At 45.4% G+C, this 26,100-nt stretch overlaps 1 protein-coding gene across 1 annotated transcript in view; it reads left to right on the top strand.

The window, feature by feature from the left end:
- Nucleotides 1-26,100, top strand: part of birc6 (baculoviral IAP repeat containing 6) — a 348,945-nt gene that overhangs the window by 228,528 nt on the left and 94,317 nt on the right. The window contains 3 exon segments of the mRNA XM_055639933.1: nucleotides 2,650-2,823; nucleotides 14,442-14,638; nucleotides 22,527-22,827. Of these exon segments, the coding sequence (XP_055495908.1) occupies nucleotides 2,650-2,823; nucleotides 14,442-14,638; nucleotides 22,527-22,827 (672 nt within the window).

The following is a 26,100-nucleotide window of genomic DNA, read 5'->3' as shown; positions in this document are numbered from 1 at the left end:
ATCATGATTATCTTCAAGGTAGGACAAAGACTGACTGTGGACTATTCAGATGAGTTCTTCTGAACTGCCTTGTCCCCAATGGTTGAAGAGCGGCTTCTGAATTGCAGTGTAGAATTATTTAATCTGGAGGCGCATGGGCCTGATCTTCAATGGGTGAGTTTCCTACAAAACTTCGGGACACAAAGCTAACATTCATTTTCTCGAGTGGGGTTGCCGTCGAGTAGGCGCATGGGTCCTTTCACCTTTTGATCTTTTAATGTGTTAAAAGGTTTTGAGGTCTAGTCTTTTCCTACAACTGTATTTCTCAGTCCTACCTCGGGATGCGGCTTTCCTCCGAGCCGCATCTTTGCCCCTTCCTCGCGGCCTACCAACGGGACTGGAGCAGCGTTTCCTGCCGGGACTGGCCAGAACCTCAGCTTCGGCGGCGGCACAGCGCTGAAGCACCATCGCGGAGTGGGCGATGCCTTACCGGGATCGCTGTGTGGTAAGCTCCGGAGTGCTGAGACCGCCGACTCCTACATCGCGGAGCTGTGGTTGCAGAGCGCCCAGCTGACTTTAAACACCGCGGAGCCTGGGATCTTTCGCCGAGATCACCAGGTTTGGAGCTACGGCCAGCGCGGCCTGTGGACTTCGGGAGTCGCGGTCTCCGGGGAGGAAGCGGCCCTTCCAGACACTCCAAGCCGCTGAGAGTGTTCTCCCGACGCCGGAGCTCTATCGTCCGGTGAGAGGGCTTGTAACATCGGGCCGCCGTCGCGGCGACTGCAGAGGCCTCAATAGGCTTGACCATGGATGAAGACGAGGAAGGGGACTGGACTTTGCTGCCTTCCCTCACAGTGGGAACCATTATGGGGAGATGTTTTTGAATTGAATTGAATTGAATTGAATTCCTTTATTGTCATTCAGACCTTACGGTCTGAACGAAATTTTGTGCCTGCAGTCAATACAATAATACAATAATCAAATTTTCCACCACAGTGAGTCCTCCAAACACTCTCTCACTGTGGTGGAGGCAAAAATCTTTGCAGTCTCTTTTTCTCCCTTGATTGTGCGGTACAAACAAGCTGGCGAACGGTTCAAAACTGCGGCCTTTCACTCCACAGCACACGCAGCCGCCGGCCCGCGGCTGAACCTAGGACTCTGGACACCGCCGCCAGAACGTTGTTTTATGTTTAATGTTAAATTCTTTAATGTTGTGTTTTATTTTTATTGGTGTGCTGCAAATGGCAACTCAAATTTCACTACACCAATTGGTGTGTGTGACAATAAATGTCCTTTGTGGAACACTGTCCTCGCGTTCAGCTACCCACATCAATGTGTCAGTGTTTGCATTGGCTCTATGATGATATAATAACCAAGATGTCTACAACAGAACCAATCTCAGTGAAGACTGATGTCACTGTGTCGTGCTCAAACTTTCTCACCATTATGTTGCACCTAACCTCCAACAAATTTCCCATGGGACTGATGCTAATCGACAACATATGGGAAGCTGTTCTACTTGCAGGAGTGACAGTCCAACTCTCAAGTCGGTAGAGTTGCAGTATGAAGCGCGCACTGGGAGGCAAACACATTGATTCAATCTCTGCAGCATGCAAAAGGAAGAGCCTTGCATTCAACATTCAAGATAAAGATGAACCAATCTACCCAACTGCACCACTGCAGTAAAGATTCTGGAAAATGTGGCGATTGAAAATCTGGAAAATTCCCTTAACTTGGGAGTCATCTCTTAGTAATTATTAGTGATGAAATTCACTGCCCTCGGGTCACCAGCACAACCTTTGTCATTTGATGAAAAGGTATTCAACACCTTCAGCTAGGTAGCAGTGATTGCTGCTTTTATGTAGATTAAGAGTCTTAATGTAGCTCAGAAACAGGACCTTTGGCCCAACACATCCACAGTGACCCATCAAAGCTAGTCTCAATTGACTGTGCCTGGCCCATATCCCTCCAGAGAAGGACTTTCTGAAACTTGGAGTACCTTCAGCATATATGGAAAGATACTAGCAATACTGTCTTTGCAAAATCCTTCAAATTTACTGAAAGGGTAATTGAATCAATGCCAATGTCCTTTCCCAGGTCAATGGTCAAGATTGCACTCAATCAGATGCATTAGGTAGATCATGTCATTCACATGTCTAACACCAAACTCCCAAACCAAAGACACTATTCTGAGCTCTTATGAGCAGAGATGACCAGATGGACAGAGGAGAAGATACATGGAGAGGCTCAGAGCCTCCTTGAAGTAATATAACATTACTAGTGATTCCTGGTCATCTCTGGCCCATGACCACTTAATGTTGCAAGAGTGGATTTGGGATGGAATTGAGAACTTGGACTGACCTGTGAGCCTAAACCTTGAGCATCTTGGGGCATGTAACACCTTGCATGCCATCCCGATAACTACAATTTAGCCAGCTGTAGAACATAGAACAGACCAGCACAGAAACAGGCCCTTCAGCCCACGATGTGTATGCCAACCGTGATGCCATGTTAATAGATGGCAGTTTGTTTGGTGCTGGCGAATTAATATGATTTACGTAATCCAATATGTTCATGGAACAAAGTGTTTTCTATTTTAATGTTAGATTTGTAATCAATTTTGTAAATGATCTTTGCCGTCTGAAATAACTTCTTCATGTTCTTTCGCAGGTCAACCACTGCCAGAAGAGGTGACGTTAGCTCAACTGTTAACGCTCTTGCATGACCGCAAACTCCCTCAAGGCTACCAATCAATAGATTTGACTGTCAAGCTGGGCTCTAAAGTCATCTGTGACCAAGGATTGTCAAAAACGGATTCATTTAAACGTCTTCGGACAGAGAAAGGTATGTATGTTTCTTTCAATTAAGCTATTCTCTACTCTGTTCTGTTAAACTATTCTCTGTTCATTTCTTCTTATCAGTCCCAGACCTGATGAAAGATTGTCTTTAGTTCTCCCAAGAGAGCGTGGACATTGCTGGCAGCAGAGGTGTATGTAAGAAAACTTCTAATCAGGTTGTTAGAGATACAGCACGGAATCAGGCCCTTTGACCCACCGAGTCCGCACTGATCAGCGATCCCCGCATATTAAAACTATCCTACACTAGGGACAATTTTTTACATTAAAACCAAGCCAATTAAACTACAAACCTGTACATCTTTGGAGTGTGTGAGGAACCTAAAGTTCTCAGGGAAAACCCACGCAGGTCACAGGGAGAATGTACAAACTCCGTACAGACAAGCAGCCATTGCCAGGATGGAACCCAGGTCTCTGGCGCTGTAAGTGCTGTAAGGCAGCAACTCTACCACTGTGCTGCCCTAAGTGGAGAAAGTATGAACCAACTTCTTGAATTGCTTCCTGCTTATGTGAAGATGCAAAACGTTCAAACAACAGATTTTGCTTTGGAGGTCAACCACATGACTATGGGTCTCGAGTTGCATGTTGACTGGTTTAGAGTTCCAGCAGGTTTCCTTTTTTGTAGGATTTGGAAAGCCAGATGGATTTTTATGGCAATCCCCTGAGGGTTCTTGACCACCATTACTAATGCATTTTTAAAAAGTTCCAAGTTATTTAATTAATTAACAAGTCATCATTAAATACAGGCGAGGTCCCGGAAGACAGGAGGGTGATAAATGTTGTGCCTCTATTGAAGAAGGGCTGCAGGGAAAGGGCTGGTAATGACAGGCCAGTGAGCTTAAAATCTGTACTTGGAAAGTTACTAAAGAGTATTCTGAGGGATAGGATATACATGCATTTAGGTAGACAAGGGCTAATTAGGGATAGTCAGCGTGGTTTTAAACAATAGGTGTAAGAGTTGGCCATTCGGCCCTTCGAGCCAGCACCGCAATTCACCGTGATCATGGCTGATCATCCACAATCAGTACCCCGTTCCTGCCTTCCCTCCATATCCCCTGACTCCGCTATCTTCAAGACCCCTATCTGGCTCTCTCTTTAAAGTATCCAGAGAACCGGCCTCCACCGCCCTCTGAGACAGAGAATTCCACAGACTCACAACTCTCTGTGGAAAAAGTGTTTCCTCATCTCCGTTCTAATTGGTTTACCCCTTATTCTTAAACTGTAGCTCCTGATTCTGGACTCCCCCAACACCGGGAACATGTTTCCTGCCTCTAGTTTGTCCAAACCCGTAATAATCTTATGTTTCAATAAGATCCTCTCTCATCCTTCTAAATTCCAGTGTACACAAGCCCAGCCGCTCCATTCTCTCAGCATATGACAGCCCCGCCATCCCAGGAATTAACCTTGTGAACCTACGCTGCACTCCCTCAATAGCAAGAATGTCCTTCCTCAAATTTGGAGACCAAAACTACACAGTACTCCAGGTGTGGTCTCACTAGGGCCCTGTACAACTGCAGAGGGACCTCATTGCTCCTATACTCGACTCCTCTTGTTATGAAGGCCAACATGCCATTCGCTTTCTTCACTGCCTGCTGTACCTGCATGCTTACTTTCATTGACTGATGAACAAGGACCCCCCAGATCCTGTTGTACTTCCCCTTTTCCCAACTTGACGCCATTTAGATAATAATCTTCCTGTTTTTACTACCAAAGTGGATAACGTCACATTTATCCACATTAAACTGCATCTGCCATGCATCTGCCCACTCACCCAACCTGTCCAAGTCACCCTGCATTCTCATAGCATCCTCCTCACAGTTCACACTGCCACCACCCAGCTTTGTGTCATCTTCAAATTTGTTAATGTTACATAATCCCTTCATCTAAATCATTACTATATATTGTAAATACCTGCGGTCCCAGGCCTTGCGGTACCCTACTAGTCACTGCCTGCCATTATGAAAGGGACCCGTTAATCCCTACTCATTGTTTCCTGTCTGCCAACCAATTTTCTATCCATGTCAGCACTCTACCCCCAATACAATGTGCCCTAATTTTTCCCACTAATCTCGTGTGCGGGACCTTATCAAATGCTTTCTGAAAGTCCAAATACACTACATCCACTGGCTTTCCCTTGTACATTTTCCTAGTTACATCCTCAAAAAACTCCAGAAGATTAGTCAAGCATGATTTTCCCTTGGTAAATCCATGCTGACTTAGACCGATCCTGTTACTGCTATCTAGCAGGATGTGGGAGGTGGTGTCTCATGAGCTGTATTTTGTATGTGGGAGGTCGTGTCTCATTAATCTGATTGAGTTTTTTGAAGATGCAACCAAAAAGGCAGAGCTGTAGATGTTGTATATATGGACTTCAGCAAAGCATTCAACAAGGTTCCACATGGTAGGCTGCTCTGGAAGGTTAGATCGCTTGGGATCCAAGGAGAGATAGCTGAATGGATAGACAAGTGGCTTCATGGAAGGAAGCAGAGGGTGATGGTGGAAGGTTGCTTCTCGGACTGGAGGCCTGTGACTAGTGGTGTGCCTCAGGGTCCGTTGCTGGGCCCGTTGCTCTTTGTCATCTACATCAATGATTTGGATGAGAATGTACATTGCAAGATTATCAAGTTTGCAAATGACATAAAAGTGGGTGGTTTTGCAGATAGTGAACATGGGTGTCAAAACTTCCAGCAGGATCTTCATCGTTTGGCCGGTTGGGCTGAGGAGTGGTTGATGGAATTTAACACAGAGAAATGTGAGGTGTTGCATTTTGGAAAGTCACATGAGCAGGACCTACACAGTGAATGGTAGGGCTCTGGGAAGTGTAGAGCTGAGGGATCTAGGAGTACAAGTACAAAGTTCCTTGAAGGTGGTGTCACAGGTTGAGGGGGTGGTCACAAAGGCTTTTGGCACATTGGCCTGTATCAGGGTATAGAGTATAGTGCTGAGTATGGAAATTGTGAGGTCATGTTGCAGTTAAATAACATGTTGGTGAGGTCGCATTTAGAGTATTGTTCAGTTCTGGGCACCATGTTATAGGAAAGATGTTGTTACGTTGGAAATGGTGCAGAGAAGATATACAAGGATGTTACCGAGACGTTAGGGTCTGAGAGGGAGGGGTCGAAGGATATGGAGAGGAATTCCTTGGAGCGCAGAAAGGTGTGGGGTGACCTTAGAGAGGTGCATAAAATCATGAGTGGAATAGATCAAGTGGGCGCAGAGTCTTTTGCCCAGTTGGGGAATTGAGAATCGGATTTAAGGTGAAGGGGGAAAGATTTTGTAGGAATCTGACAACTAACCTTTCCACGTTGAGGGTGTATGGAACAAGCTACCAGAGGAGGTAGTTGAGGCTGGGACTATTGTAAGGTTTAAGAAGGAATTAAACACGTACATGGATATGTACCTCTCTCTGTCCCGCCCACTCCCCGAACACCAGCCTGAAGAAGGGTCTCAACCCGAAACATCACCCATTCCTTCTATTCAGAGATGCTGCCTGTCCCGCTGAGTTACTCCAGCATTTTGTGTCTACCTTAGGTACATGGGTATGACAGGTTTAAAGGATATGGGCCAAACGCAGGCAGGTGGGACCAGTGTAGATGGGCAAGGTGGGCCGTAGGGCCGGTTTCCACACTGTACGACTCTATAACTGATTTTAAATGTACAGTTGTTGTGCAATTTCAATTTGTATGTTCAAATGCATAATCCACAAAGTCATTGTGCCCCAATTCCTAATATTGCCACCTGCTAGGTTGCTAGGGGTTTCATAAGATACATCTATGAGGGAATTTAAAATAATTTTGTTGTTTCTCCAACGTAATTTACAGCATGAAGTCCTTGGAAACATTTGCTTTAATGAATTGAAAATGTGCTGTTACAGAGCCTGCATATAATTCCATTGGCAGTAAAGCCATCATTCTAATAGTCCCAAAAGTCATATAGATGGAGGTTTCCATCATCTTGTATGTTATCTTCTTCTTGCGTGTGGCGTGCACAGCCTAAAGTTGAAGGTCAACTTGTTCTATTTGATCTTGTTTGTACACGTCGGGTTGATTGCATTAGTCAAAACAGGGTGGACCACGTGAAGGTTGCAATCTCCCACCCCCTTGTATGTTATGAATGGTAGGCAAAAGGCAGAAAATCCTGCACCAATACTGTGCATATCGGCTTTGCCTCACAATCCTAGTTAAACCCATTATTGACATTTGAAAATGCTTGGTTAATCCTTCCTGAAATCTGCAATTCCTGAATGAGTTTGAGTTCCTTTTAATCTCCCATTTCCCGGTAATTTAGCGTCATTAATTATGTTTTGCATTTACTTTTTTGGAATTCTTAATCAGCCAACCAAGGGCTAAAGACACAAGCCACGGGGCTTCTACACTGTAGAGAAAATCATTAGAAAGGAATCTAAACGTTTTCAAATATTTGGAGGGTTTGAAATATTTCACCAGGTTATTGACTTCATGTTCAAGAGAGTATCATATTAAGTTGTCAAAGGACAATGGTATAAAACATGTGCAGGTATGTAATTGGCTTTTGAGGGACCAATTATAATTTAAAGGGAAACTAGATAAGAACAATTCAAAACTCCAAGGAAACCTGGGCCAAGGAAATGAAGTTCCACATAGTAGCATAATTTAATCCCTGCTACATATACTCTCAATGAACTATCCAGTGAATCAAGGTTGGTTTACTTTGATCCTTAAGAAAATAATAATAACAGTCAGAAACTTTTTGTTGCGTGCTAACCAGTCAGCAGAAAGACAATACATGATTACAAATTAATCCATTTACAGTGTATAAATACATTACAAGGGAATAACATTTAGTGCAAGGTAAAGCCAGCAAAATTGTGTCCGAGAAAACAATCCAAGTCTATCCAACCGCTTCCTGTTGCTGAAATCTTCTAATCCAGGCAGCGTTCTGGTAATTATCTTCTCCATCCTATCCAAAGCCTTTGCACCTTCCCTGTAATGTGGCAGCCAGAACTGCATGCAACACTCCAAATGCAGCCTAACCAAATTATTTTAGAGCCGCAAACATGACTTCCTGACTCTTATATTCAATGTCCCTAGCAATGAAGGTAAGCATTACCTTCTTTACTACCTATAACTTCTTTAGCGGCCGCCTTCTTTACTTGTGCTGCTATATTTAATGAGCTATTAATTTGGACTTCAAAATCCTTCTGCACTCAATGCGGTTAAAGGTCTTGCCATTAACTGTATTCTCCTTTCATTCAACCTCCCAAAGTGCAGCATCTTGCCAAAGTTAAACTCCACCTGCCATTTCTCCACCCTTTTTCTGCACCTGATGTTCTGACAGTATTCCATCAATTTTGGTGTCGTCAGCAAACTTACCAACCCTTCTACATTTATTTCAAGGTCATTTTGCCGTGAGTATGGCAATCGAGAACCAGAGAGATAGGTTTAAGGTCAGGGGGGGGAAAGATTTAATAGGAGTATCTTCTTTAACAGAAAGGGTGGTGAGTGTATGTAATGAGTTGCTGGGGGAGGTAGTTGAGTCGGGTACTATCATAACATTTAAGAGGCATTCGGGCAGGTGTAGATCAGTGACTCATAACATGAGTCACTGATCTACATGAGTCATACTTTGTAGCTACGCCCACTAGTTTAACAGAAAGCCTCCCTGCCTTTATTCTCTCACTTTGAGAGTAACTTGCCAAGATGAAGTTACCTATGCTGTAACGTTAATAAAGTCTTTGGATCTTAATCATGGTGTGTGACGTGTTATTCCAACAGCAGAAGCTCAACATGGTGTCAGAGTGTATTGATTCGCTCCTTGCTGAATTATATTGCTTATATTTTAGTTTGTTGTTGTTTTTCTGGTATATATTGCAATGGCTTCTGCTCTCGAAACACCAGAGATCCTGGTGTTTGACGAGGACCTCGCAGAACGGTGGCGTGTATTTGAAGAGGATTTCTCAATTTACATTGAAGCGGCTCACCCTACTGCTACACCTGGTGTTCGAGCATCAATTCTTCTTAATCTGGCAGGCACAGAAGCTGCTCGACGTGCCAGCGGATTTCATTATGAACCAGCTGGATTTGACCCGGCTGGTGTCCAGATTGCTTCTGCTGATCTATGCGAGACCCTGACTGCCAACTACGCAAATTCAGACAGTTATGTGAGTTGCGTACTAACTTGGTCATGGAGAGGCATTTGTTCTTTTCCCGAAGCCAGAGACGAGGAGAACCTGTGGAGATGAATGTCAGTGCGTTGAAGCACATTGCCGGTCGATGCGATTTCAGGGATATATGTGATAGCCTAGTCTATGACCGTTTGGTCTATGGTGCCTGCAATGATAAATTACGCAACAAGTTACTGCGGGATGCTGAGCTTACTCTAGAGACTGCTGAAAACCGCTGTTGCATTGATGAAATGGCTGACGCTCATACCAAAGTTTTAGGACACTGCTGGTCATGAAATTAATGTTGCCGTTATGTCTTATCAAATCTCTCACTGTTCTCCTCGCGTATCTCACAACTATATTGTGAGATTAATAGACAATTGCTGTGGGGGTTCACGTTCTGCTGTTCGTGACCGTTGCCCTGCGTATGGAAAATTATGTCGATTTTGCAACAAAAGAAATAATTTCTTCAGATGCTGTCGGTCAAGTAGCGACAGAGTTCAAACAAGACAATCTGTTAATTCACTTGGCCGTGAAAACTTGCTCTCAGAATGCTCTCAACCAGCTCCCACGGATTTGCAGGCTGCTGGCGAAGATTTTGACGTTGATGTACATTCCTTGTCTGATTTCATGCATGAACAACTAGACCCCAAGGTCGCTTTGCTCGTTAATGGCAAGAACTTTTTATCTGAAAGTGGATACCGGCGCCAGATGCAATGTGATTTGTCTAGCTGTGTTTAAAAAGTTACGAAAAACAGAGACTGTCACTCCTACGGCTGCCTCCTTTCTCCCATTTGCAGGAGGTCCAGTGCACCCTATCGGTCAAGTTGAGTTACACTGCTGCCTTAACTCGCATGTGTCCACGACCCGAGTTTCTATGTTGTTCGTGAGAATGTGGCATGACTACTGGGTCGCAACGCATGTCAAGACATGGGACTTGTCTCTTTCAGCCCTTCTGTTTGTCATCTGACTACAGCCTGTGACTTTAGCCAACAAATCCTGACACAATACAACATTGGTTTGACGACAACCTGGGTAATTTGCCTGTTAGGTACACACCATTGACCCTTCGGCAATTCCAGTTGTTCGTTCAGCTCATAAGATTCCCCATGCCATGCGGGACCGTGTTCAAAGTGAACTCAACAGAATGGTGTCTCTAGGTGTAATTGTTCCCATCGCTGACCTCTCGGATTGGGTCTCCACCATGGTCGTGGCAACGAAGAAGAATAAAGACGAAATACGGATTTGTATCAATCCTAAGGACTTAAACACATCCATTAAACAACTTCATTATCCCATGCGCACGGTGGACGAGATTGCAGCACAGATGGCTGAGGCAACTGTATTCACAGTACTAGTTCATTCTGGCAGATTTCGCAGGAACACAACTCCTCCAAGTTAACTACCTTCAGCACACTGTTCGGGCGTTACAGATTTCTTCGCATGCTCTTTGGCATAAGCTCTGCTAGTGAAGTATTTCAACAAGCTATGGAGCAGCTGTTTGCAGGCCACCCATGCTCCATTGTAGTGGATGACATCCTCGTTGCGGGACGAACTGTCAAAGAACACAATGCTAATCTGACAAAGGTCCTGGATCGCGCCAAGGCCATCAAGCTCAAGCTAAACCCTCAAAAATGCAAATTCAGGGTAAGCGAGGTGAATTACCTAGGCCAGGTGTTTACTAAAGATGGCCTAAAAACTGATCCGGTGAAAAGCATTGCCATCAACGAGCTCCCAGCACGTGCTTGTTCTGCAGAGATTCCTTGGCATGGTTAACTACTTGAGTAAATTTATTCCGGACTTCAGTGAAATATCAGCCCCGTTTGCGCCAGCTTACACACAAAGACACTGCACGAGCAACAGCAGAGGGCATTCGACACTCTTAAGCAGCAGATGTCTTGTGCTCCTACTCTCGCTTACTTTGATCCCAAACGACCGGTCACTCTGACTTGTGACGTTTCACAACACGGACTGTGCGCAGCATATCATCAAAATGATGGTAGCGGCAATAAGCCTGTTATCTATGCCTCGTGCACTATGGCTGACACAGAACAACGATACGCCCAATTGAGAAAGAGCTGTTGGTGGTTGTTTTTGCCTGCAAGAAATTTAACGACTTTATCTTTGGACAAACGGTCAGGATTGAAACTGACCACCAACCTCTGATCAGCATCTTTAACAAACCAATTCATGCCTCTCCAGGGCACCTACAGCGGATGCTGCTGCAACTTCAAAAATATGACATTGTTCTGACCTACAAACTTGGGAAGGATATGCACCTGGCTGACACTGTCTCGCGTGCACCCCGGTAGACCTGTGAGGTTCCAACCTCGCCGGATGGTGACTTTATTGTAATTACTGTGTCTTTTACTCCCTCGTCCTGTGTGGAGGACTTGGTTGCCCACACTGCTGCTGACAGTACTCTATAGTCGCTTGCCTACGTCATTAAGCTCAGGTGGCCAGACAAACAGTACAATGTTCCGTTGCCAGTTCGGCCTTTCTATGCCGTCCGCGATGAGCTAGTACTGCAGGATGGCATTATTGTAAAATGACACAAGGCTGTGGTCCCTGCTTCGCTGCACAGCAAGTATTTTAACGCAGGGCACCCAGGCGCTGAAGCTACTGTCCTACAGGCAAGAAACATATTTTACTGGCCTGGCATGGCCGAATACATCACTGAGAATGTGGCATCCTGTGAAGTGTGCAACAGCTTGGCACCTCACCAACAAAAACAACCACTTCTTTCACATCCGGCTCCTGCACTCCCGTGATCTACAGTCGCAGCTGACATATTTGAGTGGCATGGCAAGCAGTACTTGGTGCTCGTCGATTCGTATTCAGGATGGTTTGACATTGATTTTCTTAGCAGCCCCGCTTCTCGCGGGGTTGTTTCGAAGCTTGCTCGCCGTTTTTCAGTACATGTTGCATACGGTTATCTGTTATCTGATAATGGCAGCCAACATTTCAAGGAATTTGCTGCACGCTGGGGTTTTTCGCCTCATCACCAGCAGCCTGAATTTCCACGGTCGAATGGACTAGCTGAGCAGGCTGTCAAGAGTGCCAACAGCGGTATGACAAGACGAATAGGCCGCTGCCACCATTAACCAGGTGATTTGTTTGCAGACTGACAAAGGCCATGACCTCATCGGTGTAATATCTGGAACTGCTTCTGAGCCACGCTCATATCTGGTCAGTACCGATGATGTCACCTACAGGCGTAACAGACAACATATCTTGCCTGTGAATGAGCCAGCTCCACCTACGTATTATCCAGACCGTACAAGTGTACTTCCGTCCGTGTCCAGCGGCATTGATCCGCCTACACCAGCACAACAACCCACTTCTGCAACGGCTGCTTTGCCAGTGGCGTCTGCGCCGCACAGTCCCCTGTTTCATCACCGGAAATGTTGGTTCAGTCTCCATCACCTGTGAAGCCTCCGGCTCTTGTCTCCGGTGGGGAAATACGGATATGGTCTTCATCCCACACGTACTAGTCGTCTTTGCAAGCCCACCGTGAAGTACCCAAGCTATGTTTGACTTTCCTTCAGCTTATTATCAACTGCTATGCATGCCTTATTTAGTCAATGGTTTTGTACTGACATTGAATTCTTTAAGAGGGAGGATGTAGATCAGTGTCACTCATGTTATGAGTCATACTTTGTAGCTCCACCCACTAGTTTAACAGAAAGCCTCTCTGCCTTTACTCTCTCACTTTTAGAGTAACGTGCTAAGATGAAGTTACCTATGCTGTAACGTTAATAAAGTCTTTGGATCTTAATCACGGTGTGTGACTAATGTTATTCCGACAGCTGAAGCTCAGCAACAGGTACATGGATAGGACAGGATTAGTGCGTTATAGGCCAAGTGCGGGCAGGTGGGACAAGTGTAAATGAGGCATGTTGGTCGGCATGGGAAAGTTGGGCCAAAGGGCCTGTTTAAAAGCTGCATGAATCTATGGCTTTCTCTAATATTTCACAATTTAACAGTTCAATGCTATAAATCCTATCTGTTATCTAAATTGTATTTTTTTTTTCATCTCATTCCTAAAACAGCTGGAATTTTATGCCATTTCATGGTCCTTCACCTTTGGTGCAAAAATGTTCAACCTACTTAGATTTTCCCTCAGCTTCTCCAGCTTCTCCATCTCTACCTGCACCTTCCTGAATTTGTACCTTTTCAACTACAACTGTGGTTAGCTGCTCTCCATGTGGTGTTTCTTCCCTTGTGCAAAGTTTTGAAATGCTGCAGAATCAAGTCAATGATAATATTGTGATGTTTCCCTGTGGTATATGAAAAATGTTGTAGGAAGAAACTGCAGATGCTGGTTTAAACCAAAGATAGACATAAAATTCTGGAATAACTCAGCGGGACAGGCAGCATCTCTGGAGAGAAGGAATGGGTGATATTTTGGGTGGAGACCCTGTCCCGCTGAGTTACTTCGGCATTTAGTGTCTGATAATTTGTTCAATTCCTCTTCATGGGAAGAATTTTTTGAGCACATTTTTGAGAGGGGTTTTGTTAAATTAATCTCAAATATTTGAAAGCTAGTTGGATCTTTGATATCTTGCATTGCTTGTTTGTTTGCAAATTGCATATTTATGGGTATCTTTTAAGATAAGATAAGATAAGATAATTTTATCGATCACATACACCTAGGTGTAGTGAAATGCTTCTTGCCACTTTGCAGCACATAAAGAAAGAATACAAACATAACAATAATAAAGAATTTTAAACATAAAAACATTCCCCCACAATGGTTCCCATTATGAGTGAAGGCACAGTGTCCAGTCCCCATCCCATGTCCACCCATAGTCGGGCCTATTGAGGCCTCCACAGTTGCCTTTTAACAAATGGGATCTGTTATTTATATAATGGCACTGAAGGCTTTTAAAAAAAAAAAAAAAATGCTTATGTATGGAACATAGCTTCCCAAGCAAACCTTAGTTTAGTTTAGAGATACAGCACGGAGACAGGCCCACCGAGTCTGCGCTGACCAACAATCACCGTACACTAGCAATATCCTACACACTAGGGACAATTTACAATCTTTACCGAAGCCAATTAAACTACAAACCTGTACGTCTTTGGAGTGTGGGAGGAAACTAGAGCACCTAGGGAAAACTCACGGGGAGAACGAACGTACAGACAGTACCCGTAATCAGGATGGAACCCAGGCATGTAAAGCAGCAACTCTACCACTGTGCCATTGTTGTCTCTCTGCAATGTGACAATTTCCATAATAGGGAGCGTTGCAAAATAACTCAGGATTTTGATTATGTTTTCTGATTTTGAATTATTAAATTATTTGTCATACGTCTCCCACTGCATGATGTTTACAAATTTGCTCATGAATATTTGTAAACTTCCCGTCCACCTCTTAACTGATTTCCTATCAGTCCCATGCCTTGTCAGTATTGTTTTGTTTTAATAATTTGTTGGTTAATTTATTTTTAATATTTTTGCAGAGCTTGGAGATGGGTTGACCACATGCCCTGAAGATGAAGTGTTGCAATCTAGCGATGACTGTTTAGATGCCGTCCTAGATGAATCTTTGCTTGAAACTAATCCAATCCAGTCTCCGCTACAAGTGTTTGCTGGTCTGGGTGGACTAGCGCTCATTGCTGAAAGGCTGCCAATGTTGTATCCTGATGTTATCCAGCAAGTAAGAAATATTTTTCAGAATGTATTCAATAACCATTTATAACATCAACCAAAATGGCAGTTATGTAAAGTTACACATGTTCAAATGAAACATCAGAGTAATTAAAATATCCATTTAATGATTTTTACCCAGTCTCAGTGAAAGCATCCATTTCCAGTTGCAGAATGCCATGGTGGCGTAGCAAGCTAACTAAATGTTGAAGTCATAGAATATGGGCCGTGCCCCTTGCTCTGATTCTAGGGTCCTTGGTTCAGTCGCCTTCTGTAGGAACTGAAAAGAAACCTGGTTAGAACAGCTCTAAGTTCCCCAGTCCTGCGTTATCATGTTGGGAATGCAAGGCTGGTTGGGTTTACTGGTGATAGAGGTGGGCACAGCAGGAGGACAATGTGAAACAGTAGTCTTAGCTGTGATTTGATGAACCTAATGTCAACTGTGTTATTGTATTACTGTTAACCTGCATATATTTTCAATACACCCGGTTGAAAATCCCTATTAGAAGTTGAACCGTGTTCCATTGTTTATCATTTAGTTTAGTTATTTGTTGTAATGTGCACAGAGATGCAGTGGAAAGCTTATTCTATATTCTATCCAGTCAAATCATACTGTACATGAGTGCAATAGATTCTCTTCTGGAGCACCACATAGTCACCAGCCACATTCCAGCACCATCTTGTAACTCCCAAGTCTCTGAACAGTGCAATTTTGGCCCAGCTGTCCTGGTGACACTGGATTGATGAAGCGGAGATTAGCCTGGTCTCATGTGATGCCACCAAGCTCCTTCTACTGTGGCTCTGTGCATCTGCCCCAAGCTGAGCTCAATCGACTTAGTGTGCCAACACCGCCACCCCTGCAGACGCAACCTCCGTAGCCTCCAGTTGCCACCCTTCCACGTTTGTGCTCTGAGATCACCATGACCCACTTCCCCTGCACTAAAGAGTAACTATTTTACAGAAGGAATTTGGATTTCTAGGAATGCTTCTATCTTGGCCAATCATTCCGTTATGAGGATCATGTTTATACATTATGATTTACATCTATATCTCCACGCTGAAGCTTGACAAGAAATCATACAGCACTGAAACAGGTCCTTCAGCCAAGCCTGCCACACCGACCAAGGTGCCCCATCTAGTCTAGTCTCAGCTGCCTGCATTTGACCCATTTCCCTCTAAACATTACCCATCCACGTACCTGTCCGAATATCTTTCAAATGTTGTTATAGTTTCTGCCTCAACTACCTCCTCTGGCAGCTCAACCTATATACCCACCATACTGTGTGTGGAAAAAGGTGCCCCTCAAATTCCTATTAAATCTTTCCCCTCTCACTTTAAACCTATGACCTCTGGTTCCTGATTCCCCCTACTCTGAGTAATAGATTCTGTGCATCAACCCTCATGAACTTATCTCCCATATACAAAACTTTGCTAACTATCCTTAATCAGCCCTTGTCCATCTAAATGCATGTATATCTGATCCCTCCGAATACTCTATTAACTTTCTGAGCACTGATGTTACACTTACTAGCATATGGTTCCCAGTCAAAAAGGCTTTCAACACAAAGGGTGTCATCAGTCAGAGTAATTATAGATGTTGGGAGGTCATGTTGCAGTTATATAGGATGTTGGTGAGGCCACATTTAGAGTATTGTGTTCTAATATAGGCACCATGTTATAGGAAAGATGTTGTCAAGCTGGAAACTGTGCAGAGAAGATTTACAAGGATGTTACCAGGACTGGAGGGCCTGAGTTTTACGGAGAGGTTGAGCAGGCTTGGACTCTATTCCTTGGAGCATAGATATATGAAGAGTGATCTTATAGAGGAGTACAAAATCATGAGATGAATAGATCGGGTAACACACAGAGTTTCTTGCCCAGAGTAGGGGAATGGATAACCAGACGACATGGGTTTAAAGTGAGGGGGGAACAATTTAATAGGAACCTGAGGGGTAACGTTTTTACACCGAGGGTGGTGGGTGTATGGGATGAGCTGTCGGTGGGATTATTTGAGGCATGTACCATCATAAAATGTAAGAGACATTTTGGCAGGTACATGGATAGGATTGGTTAAAGGGATATGTGCCAAACGCAGGCTGGTAGGACTAGTGCAGATGGGGTATGTATGTCAGCTTGGGCAAGTTGGGCCGAAGGGTCCGTTTCCACACTCTGAAATCTCTGCCAAAGTACCTGCAATTTCTTCTCTAGCTTCCCTCAGTGTCCTCGGATATATCTGATGAGACCAGGGAGATGTGCTTGAGCATGTTCAGTATCCGACTGACCGCAATACTAACTGCCCTCAAGACACTTCCAGTGACTGCCCTAAGTTCCCCGGTCCTCGTGTCTTTCTCCACGGTAAAAACAGCGGAGAATTACTCATTGAGGATCTTGCCCATCTCCTGTGGCTACACACAGAAGTGACTGCTTTGATTCCTGAGCGCCCCATTCTCATTCTAGTTACCCTTTCTCCCTTAATGAACTTACAAAATCTATTTTGATTATCCTTAATGTTATCTGCCAGAGCTAACTACTGCCCCCTTTTTTGACCTCCTGATTTCCTTCTTTAGTGTGCTCCTCAATTCCTGAAACTCCTTCGAAGATCCACTTAATCCCAGCCGCCTGCACCTGTACCATGCCTCCTTATTCTTGACCAGAGCCTCGATTGCTCCCTGACTTTTGTCATCTGTCCCAGAAATAAATAGCAATAGTGTCATGACTGTTCTGACTTGATTCCAGTTTGCTTTTTCAAGCACAATGAATTTGAGGTTAGAAGGTGTTAAAACGCACTTTTTAATCATACTCGGGGTCCAGTGGTAGTTTTCAATGATTCTTTATTCACAGCCGACAGTAGTTACATCTCCAGGAGAGAGTTAGACAAGAAAACACCTAATCACCTGCAGAACACAGCTAAAACGTCTACGAAATCTGCTGAAAAATGTCTTATCTATAGGAGACAACTAGACCAAGAGCAGACCCGTTGGGTCTGTTCCCCCAACCAACGTGCGGTTATGGGGGGGGAGGCGGCACTCACGCTAATTACCCCCCTTAATATTATATTAATATTATTAATTTGCTCCTTTTACCCCATAACCACCCTATCTACTGACGCATAGCCCCCAACATGCAGTCACATCTAGAGAGAGGGGGGGGGGGGGGGGGTTAGAGAGTGAGGGCAGAGAGAGAGAAGGCAGAGAGAGAAGGGCAGAGACAGAGAGAGACACAGAGGGGGGGGAAAGAGGGATAGGGGGGTGGAGAGGAGGAGAAGAGGGAGGGTAGGTGAGGGGGGAAAGGTGGGGGAGGAGAGAGAGAGAGAGGGTGAGGGGGAGAGAGGGGGTGCTGAGAGGGGGGTGAGGTGGGGGAGAAGGGAGGGGGGGTGGAGGGAAGAGGGTAGGGGGTGTGGAGGGGAGGGGGGAGAGTGTGCTGAGGGAGGTGAGGGGAGGGGGAGGTGGGGAGCAGGAGGGAGAGAGGGGGGAGGGAAGGGGGTAGGGGTGTGTGGAGGGGAGGGGGGTTTAGGGGAGGGACGGTGGGGAGGGGAGGAGAGGGATGAAAAGAGGGGAGAGAGAGAGGGGGAGGAGAGAGACAGGGGGGGAGAGAGACAGGGGGAAGAGAAAGAGAGAGGGATAGGGAAAGAGAGTGAGGTGGGGAGAGAGAGAGAGCCATTTTACCCAAACCCCCCAAACAACCATTTGCAGGCAGTGCTTTTTTCCTCAAACTAACCATGTTTTCATTTTCAAATCACATTATGGAGACATTTATTCAGTGTCATTCAGAGCTCTGATTGAGGCACACCACTTGCAGAGACTGATTGAGGCACACCACTTCCTGGTTTTATAGTCCCTCCCCCTCCCTCCAGCAGGGGCAGCAGAGAGAATGGGGAATTTTGTGAAAACATTAATATCTCTGTCATTTTTCATCGACGGGAAAAATCCTCGGCATATATGTGGCGGAGGGGGGCTCTGAGCAAGGTGGCCAAAAATGACGGCCATAGGTGGCGGCGTTCTCTCGGAAATCGCAGCACAGAAGGCCAAAACCGGTCAAGAACAGACTTTTAGTAATATAGATAGAAGATAGATAGATGAGTCTATTAATCTCTGTGGGTCAAATCCAATCACCCTATGTTTGGTCCCCTCCTTATTGGTCCTGATCCCAGGGGGCTGTTTGGCATTATTACCTTTGTCCTAATACAGGGTTGTTGTTCACTTTAGTGTTGTTTAGAGATACAACGCGGAAACAGGCCCTTCGGCCTACTGAGTCCCCGCCAACCAGCGATCCCCACACACTTAACACTATCCTACACACACACTAGCAAAGATTTACATTATACCAAGCCAATTACCCTACAAACCTGTATGTCAGGGGTCGGCAACCTATGGCCCATGGGCCGGTTCCGGCCCACAACCCAAAATCATCCGGCCCGTAGGCTTATTTTTTTTTTTTTCAATTAGTTTTTGCGACCTGGGAACTGCAGTTAGTCCCGGGGCTCGCAGGCGACCTGGGCGCTGCAGCCAATTTATTAACGTTGGTGATAGATGTGGCCCGCTATCCGCTCACAAACATGGGTCCTGGCCCCTATGCAAAAAAGGTTGCCAACCCCTGCTGTATGTGTTTGAAGTGTGGGAGGAAACCGAAGATCTCGGAGAAAACTCACGCAGGTCATGAGAAGGTACAAACTCCATACAGACAGCACCCGTAGTCAGGATTGAACCTGGGTCTCTGGCGCTGTAAGGCAGCAACTCTACCGCTGCACCACCGTGCTGCCCTGGTGATCTGCCTAGAATTTTAAATCAATTATCACCTTGGGTTTACACGCTGTTTTTGGGCTGAAGTTGACAGACTGTTCTTTTCAAGGAGTCAGCAGCTTGTAACAAACTCACACCAGCAATCCTCTGCAAACCTCCGCAGTCTCCCCTTTGCTTCTTCGATCAATACAAGAGAAAATGTATCATTTAAGAAAGAATCCCAAGGAAAGATAGTGCAAGCGCACATCATCGGATATCTTTAATAGTCTTCATATTTTAGAAAGAGCCTCCAATACCTATGGCAAGTGAGCCCTAAAAAATATACATTTCTCTCGATATAGGAAGTGCTTTTGAGTGCAAGAAGAGCTGGCTACAGCCTCTGAGGGATCTAATCTTAGCTGGGGCATCTACCATTTATTTTCAACAATATAAGCATAAAAAGACAATACAAAGTATAACTGATAATAAACAAAATGAAACTTGAACAGAGGAGGTAGCTAAAGAGGTGACCAAAGAGCCCAGCTCCACAGGGGGAGGGAGAAGGCTACTTGCTTCCTCTGCTTCCTTGTGGATGTGAGCAGCCAGGTTGGAAACGTCTTTGGAGTTATCTGGAACCTACGTGCAACATTCCATCCCTGATCAAAGAACGTACCTCCCTTCGCTGCCTGGATAAAGTCTAGGAGCATGCGATTCTGAAGAGCAACCTTGCGGACCGCAATTAGTTTGTCATTTATTTTGGTCACTGCCTTAGCTGGCAGGTTTTCCACCTCAAGCACAGAGACCATGTGAATGGACTCTCTTGCCATACAGCTGACTCATATTGAGGAAATGATCTAAGTTTCCTCCATATTGAGGAAAGGAATGATTGCTAGGGGCATTCAGTATAAGAGTCAGGAAATCGTGATGCAGCTCTGTACGACTTCGCTTTGGCCGTATTTAGAGTATTATATACGGTTCTGGCTGCCCCCATTGCAGGCTGGATGTGGCTTTGAAAAGAGTGCAGAGGAGGTTTACCAGAATGCTGCCTGGATTGGAGGGTTGCAGCTACAGGGGAGAGAGGGTGGATAGACTTGGGATTGGTTTCTCAGGCCCTCAAGTTCTAGCAACATCCTAGCAAATCTTCTCTGCACTCTTTTAGCTAGACAACATCCTTCCTGTAGCAGGGAGACCAAATCTAACCACAATACTCTTGGGTGTGGCCTCACCAACCTCTAACTAACATTATGTCCCGACGTCTATACTCAGGACCCTGACTGATGAAGGCCACCATATAAAAAGCCTTCTTGACCAATCTATCCACCAGGCATATGCCATCAGGGTAGGTAAGGTAGGCACTGCCTACCCTAACGAAAATTATGAAATGGTTATTATTAAATATAAATAGAGATCGATCTCTTAGATAGGCATAATTCTCCATGCCTTTCATGCGCAGGGGGGGAGGGAGAGCTCGTTCAACAGCGTTTGGGAAGTCTGGCCAGAGGTAAAGTTGCGGGGAGAGCAGGAGCGTTGTGAAGGAGGGGATCGGGGATCAAGCCAGTGACCCACTTGCCGCGACGCTCCAGGCGCAGAGTCACCGCATTGTGGCCGGGGAGTGAATTAGCTCGGGTGGCTGCGAGCGGCTGTCGGGACCAGACAGCCCCTTCTGCTGGCCCCTGCTCACCTCTGGCAGAGCTCTCCGTCTGAGCCACCGCATTGTGGCCAGGGAAGGAAGCAGCTCGTGTGGCTGCGAGCGGACACCGGGACCTCAGGGCTTTCTGCCGGCCCCCGCTCACCTCTGGCAGTGCTCTCCTACCGCTCGCCGGCCTCGCTTATGTCAGCCGCTTCCCTTAAATCTGCAAATACTTAAATTCCGACAGTGCGATCAAGGGACCTATTGAGGTTGCTCGGCTGTCGGAATTTAAAGATTTGCCGGAAGCGGCTGACATGAATGAAGCCGGTGAGCGGCAGATGAGAGGTGTTCAGACGAAGAGCACTGCCAGAGGTAAGCGGGCTGGCAGAAAGCACTGAGGTCCCGGCGGCCGCTCGCACCCACCCGAGCTTCTTCCCTACCCGGCCACAATGTGGTGGCTCCATACCCAGAGCGCCGCGGCTGCGGTGAGTGAGTTACTGTCATGATCCCCGACCCCCTCCTCCTCAACACTCCTGCCCTCCCCGCAACTTTACCCCTGGCCAGACTCCCCACACGCTGTGAAAGGAACTCTCCCCCCAATTGGTCCCTTGAACAAGAATTCGATAAGATGACAACTGATTCAGCTTGTCCCGGTGTGCTCCCGTTTTTCCCACCATCTCTCCACCTGCCGTCATCCTCCACCCCCCACCCATTCAGTAATTCATAATGAAGGAGATTTGGAAGCCTTGGGCAAATTGAATTGTTACTTATTTTTATTTTTACGGAGAGGAGAACAATCTGCGCATGCGCGGTTTAAGATTTATTTTTAAAAGCTGACTGACTGCCTACCCTGAGTAATTACTCACGTCACGTGCCTGCTATCCACTTGTGCCACTTTCAAAGGAAGAACTGTCCATAAAAAGGATCAGGTCGGGATCCTGCAGTGGTGTTTCTGATGACAGGCTTAATTCTGCCATTTCCTCCAAATGTTCCACACCGTCATGTTCCCCTTCCTCCCCTCCTTTCTTGCTATGGCAGCGGGGACATAGTGGAAGGGTTAACAGAGCTGGTTCAGACTACGTGGATAGTGGGTGCTTCCAAAACCGTTATTCACCTGGTCCATCTGGCTGTGCTCATCTGGGCAACTCTATTCCTTGTTAACAAGTGTGTGGGGACTTCACTGTGTTTTTAATCCACTATCAGGTTAGCAGTGGTCATCTGACTCTATAATTGTATAACATCTTAAATCAAGAACAACATGATCAATTATGAGTTGTCTCCTGTAGGGGTTTGCAAGTTTTGTGCAAGATCTCAAATTGCTGCTACAAGACAATTTAACACAAGCTGGGATAGAACAAACCAAAATGATGACTAATTTGTTACTTAAATATAAAGCCCAACACGTTAAGGAACACATTGACCTAATGGGACAATTATTTCAGCTAAGCTCCTGTTTGGCAGATCTTAATTAGAAAGATCATTGAGAAATAAAGAATTTGTCACAATTGATGTACTTTTAAAGTTTTGCCGCCTTCCATTTGTGCATTTAGGTGAGTGCTCCGGTGGTAACATCTACTTCACAAGAAAAGCCCAAGGACAATGAGCAGTTTGAGTGGGTCACCATCGAACAGTCTGGTGAATTGGTTTATGAAGCCCCCGAAACAATAACTGCAGAGCCGCCCCCAATCAAATCAACTGTTCCTGCCATGTCTCCCATCCCAGCACATTCTCTTGCAGCCTTTGGACTCTTCCTGCGTCTGCCAGGCTACGCAGAGGTGCTCCTCAAAGAAAGAAAGCACGCTCAGTGTTTGCTCCGATTGGTGCTGGGAGTGACTGACGATGGAGAAGGCAGTAAGTACAAGAGGCACATTTGTCGTTGCGTACACTGAATGTTGTTTTTTTTCTGTCGTTATTTTAAGATTGATCAAAGCATTTATCAATATGTGTTTCAGTGAGAAGCGTAAGGAGTAACATAGCAGATGGAGTTTAATAGTAAGATTAAACGAGTACTTACCAGTACGAAGTTTGATCTGTATTTTATGAGGAGTTACGATGAGGGATTACGTGAAGAACCCACCCAGCGCGCAGGTGCGGCATACTTCCAAGCAGCGGTGTGGAATCACAGATAGACACTAGTTGAAGTAAAGATAGTGAAGACCAACGAGACATTAGTCCGAATTTGATCTATATAATGAGGGTGGGAGCGGAGGGCACGTAATCCCTCATCGTAACTCCTCATAAAATACAGATCAAACTTCGTACTGGTAAGTACTCGTTTAATCTTACTATTTTACTTCGGAGTCACGTGAGTGACTACGTGAAGACTTCAAAGGTCTGTGATTTCAAACCGTGTAACAGTTATATCACTCACTGCCGAAAGATCATCGAGGGAGGAAGTGGTAGCTAGAGACCAACAAGTTTGTTTAGTTATAAAAGAAATATTTATTAACTATAACAAAAAACAAAATAGCTCCCATGGGCTTTAAATCATAACTTTGCGGTTTTTAAAACGGTATCCGCAAAGACGTCCTGTTCCATCAGCGGTTTGTTGTAAAATCGTTGGAATGTCGATTCCCTTGACCATCCCGCTGCTCTGAGGATGTGGTCGAGGGGAACCTGCATCCTCGCTGCCCTGGTTGAATGGGATTTAAAAACATTTGTGTTAATCCCTGCCATGCTGAGGACCTGTTTCAACCATCTGGATAATGTTTGGCTGGTTACCCGTCCAAAAGGCTTTCTGTGGCTAACCCATAAGGCTTTCTCTCTCCCTCTTAGCGTTTGGGTTGTGTCTAGATAATGATGAAGGTGGGTCACCACACACAGCCTAGGTTCTGGAGGGTAAGCCCGGAAGATCAACGGGGAGTTTGATGTACCTGGTCTACTTTGTTTTACCAACCCCGGCATGGTGAAAGTAATGGTATCTGGGGTGGTCACCATGTAGTTCAGATTAAGCTGATGGAGCGACTGAACCCTTTGAGCTGAGACAAGCGCCATGAGCATGAGGGTTTTGTAAGTGGCCTGTTCCAGGCTCAGGGATCCCACTGGAGGCCAACCTCGAAGGTGTGTGAGAACTACACTCACATCCCACATGTGAGTGTATCTAGGTGTAGGGGGTTTGGTATTAAAGATCCCCTTAAGGAGTCTGATGACTAGAGGGTGGGATCCCACACTATGCTGTTCTATCGGCATGAGGTATGCGGACAGTGCGCTCCGAGCCGTATTGATGGCACTGTAGCTCATCTTGAGATCATGGTGCAGGTGGGCCAGGAACTCCAGCACATCCGAGATCGAAGTCGTCGTGTAGGATGTCCCTGCGTCCAGACAGTACTGTTCCCATTTCCTGATGAAGGTCAGGTACTGTTTCTTGGTGGAAACTCGCAGGGATGCCGACATGGTGGTGATTGTTCTGTCTGATAACCCCAATCCCCGGTAAGGCCTGTTCAAAATCTGGAAACCAGGAGTTTCAATTTTTGGTGGCATGGATGGCTAATGCCAGTTACCGGGTGAGTCAATAATTGGGGGTGGTGTTGAAGGACCATAGGTGTCTCTACCACCATGTCGTGGAACATTGGGAACCATGGTTGGGTAGGCCAGTCGGGCACGACCAGAATGCCAGAGGCTGAGTCTGCCTGAATTTTCTGGAGTACCCGACTGATGAGGCAGAAGGGAGGGAAAGCATAGAAAAAGAAATTTCCCCAGTCCAGTGTGAAGGCATCTACCGCTGCTGCCTCTGGGTCTGGTTCCCAAGCCACATACATGGGTAGTTGGTGATTTAACCTAGACGCAAACAAATCTATATCTGGCGTACCATATTGCTTGATAATTTTAGCAAATAATTTTGGGTCCAACATCCATTCGATGTTGTCGTTGAATTTTCGTGACCTGGTGTCCGCCACTAAATTTAGCTTGCCTGGTAAATAGGCAGCTGATAGCCAAATATGTCTCTCGACACACCATTGCCAGATTATAGCAGTTAATTTGTCGCATGATACCGATTTAATGCCACCCATGTGCTGGATATAAGATACTGCCGTAGTGTTGTCGATCATAATTCTAACATGCACGTGTCGCATACCAGATGCATATGCTTTTAGCCCATAAAAGGCGGCGAGCATTTCCAAAAAGTTAATGCCCAGTGATTGTAGTAGCGATGCCTCTGAGTTAGTCCATCTGCCACCTGTGCTGTCTTTGGAGTTAGTAGCTCCCCAGCCTAAAGCACTGGCATCCGTTGCAATGGTTATGTTAGGATTGGTTACGGTGATAGGACTGTGACTGTGCCAAATATTGTCAACCCACCACTGAAGTTCTGATTTGGCTTCAGCGGGTAAATCCATTTTGCGATCATAATGCCCCCTATGAAGGCGTAATGCATGAGTCCTTGCTCTTTGTAAATTTTGATAATGCAAGGGCCCATGTTGGGCAGCCGGAAATGCTGCTACTATAGAGCCAATAACTCTGGCTACATGCCGTATTCTAGGTTGCGGTGTGGCCATTAAATGGCTACAAGCTTCAATGAGTGAAACTGTTTTGTTTCTGGGCAGAGTGACAGTCATGTGAATCGTGTCAATAGTGAAGCCTAAGTAATCATGTTAGTAGTAGGCTCCAATATTGATTTATCTGGGTGGAGGATAAAACCCAAAGTTTCAAGGAGTTGTTTAGTGGCTAACACTCCTGCGACAGCTTGTTCCCGTGTTCTTCCTAATATGAGAACATCGTCCAGATAGGCCACTACTAAATGTTTTAGTTCTCTCAATTTCTTCATGGCCACTTTAAGAATTTTCGTAAATAGTCTGGGAGCTGTCGTTAAACCATTGGGCAAAGCTCGGTACTGCCATAGCTGGCCCCTCCAGATAAATTTCAGATATTTAAAGTAATCTTTATGAATGGGTACCAAATAGTAAGCATCTTTGATATCTATGCTTGCCATGTAGTATCCCTTGGAGATCAGTTGTCTGGCAGTGACAAATGTCTCCATTTTGAAATGTTGATACTCAACAGACTGATTGAGTGATGTCAGATCAATAATAATGCGACATCCACCATCTTTTTTGGTTTTGAGAAAAATATTTGATACAAATTCTTGCGGCTCGTGTGTGGTCATTTCTATGATGCCTTTAGCCACGA

This window comes from Leucoraja erinacea, chromosome 8, assembly GCF_028641065.1.
Source record: "Leucoraja erinacea ecotype New England chromosome 8, Leri_hhj_1, whole genome shotgun sequence".
In the NCBI taxonomy this organism is placed as follows: Eukaryota; Metazoa; Chordata; class Chondrichthyes; order Rajiformes; family Rajidae; genus Leucoraja; species Leucoraja erinaceus.
Note: the sequence above shows the minus strand (reverse complement) of the source record. Positions and strands in the feature narration are given on the sequence as shown.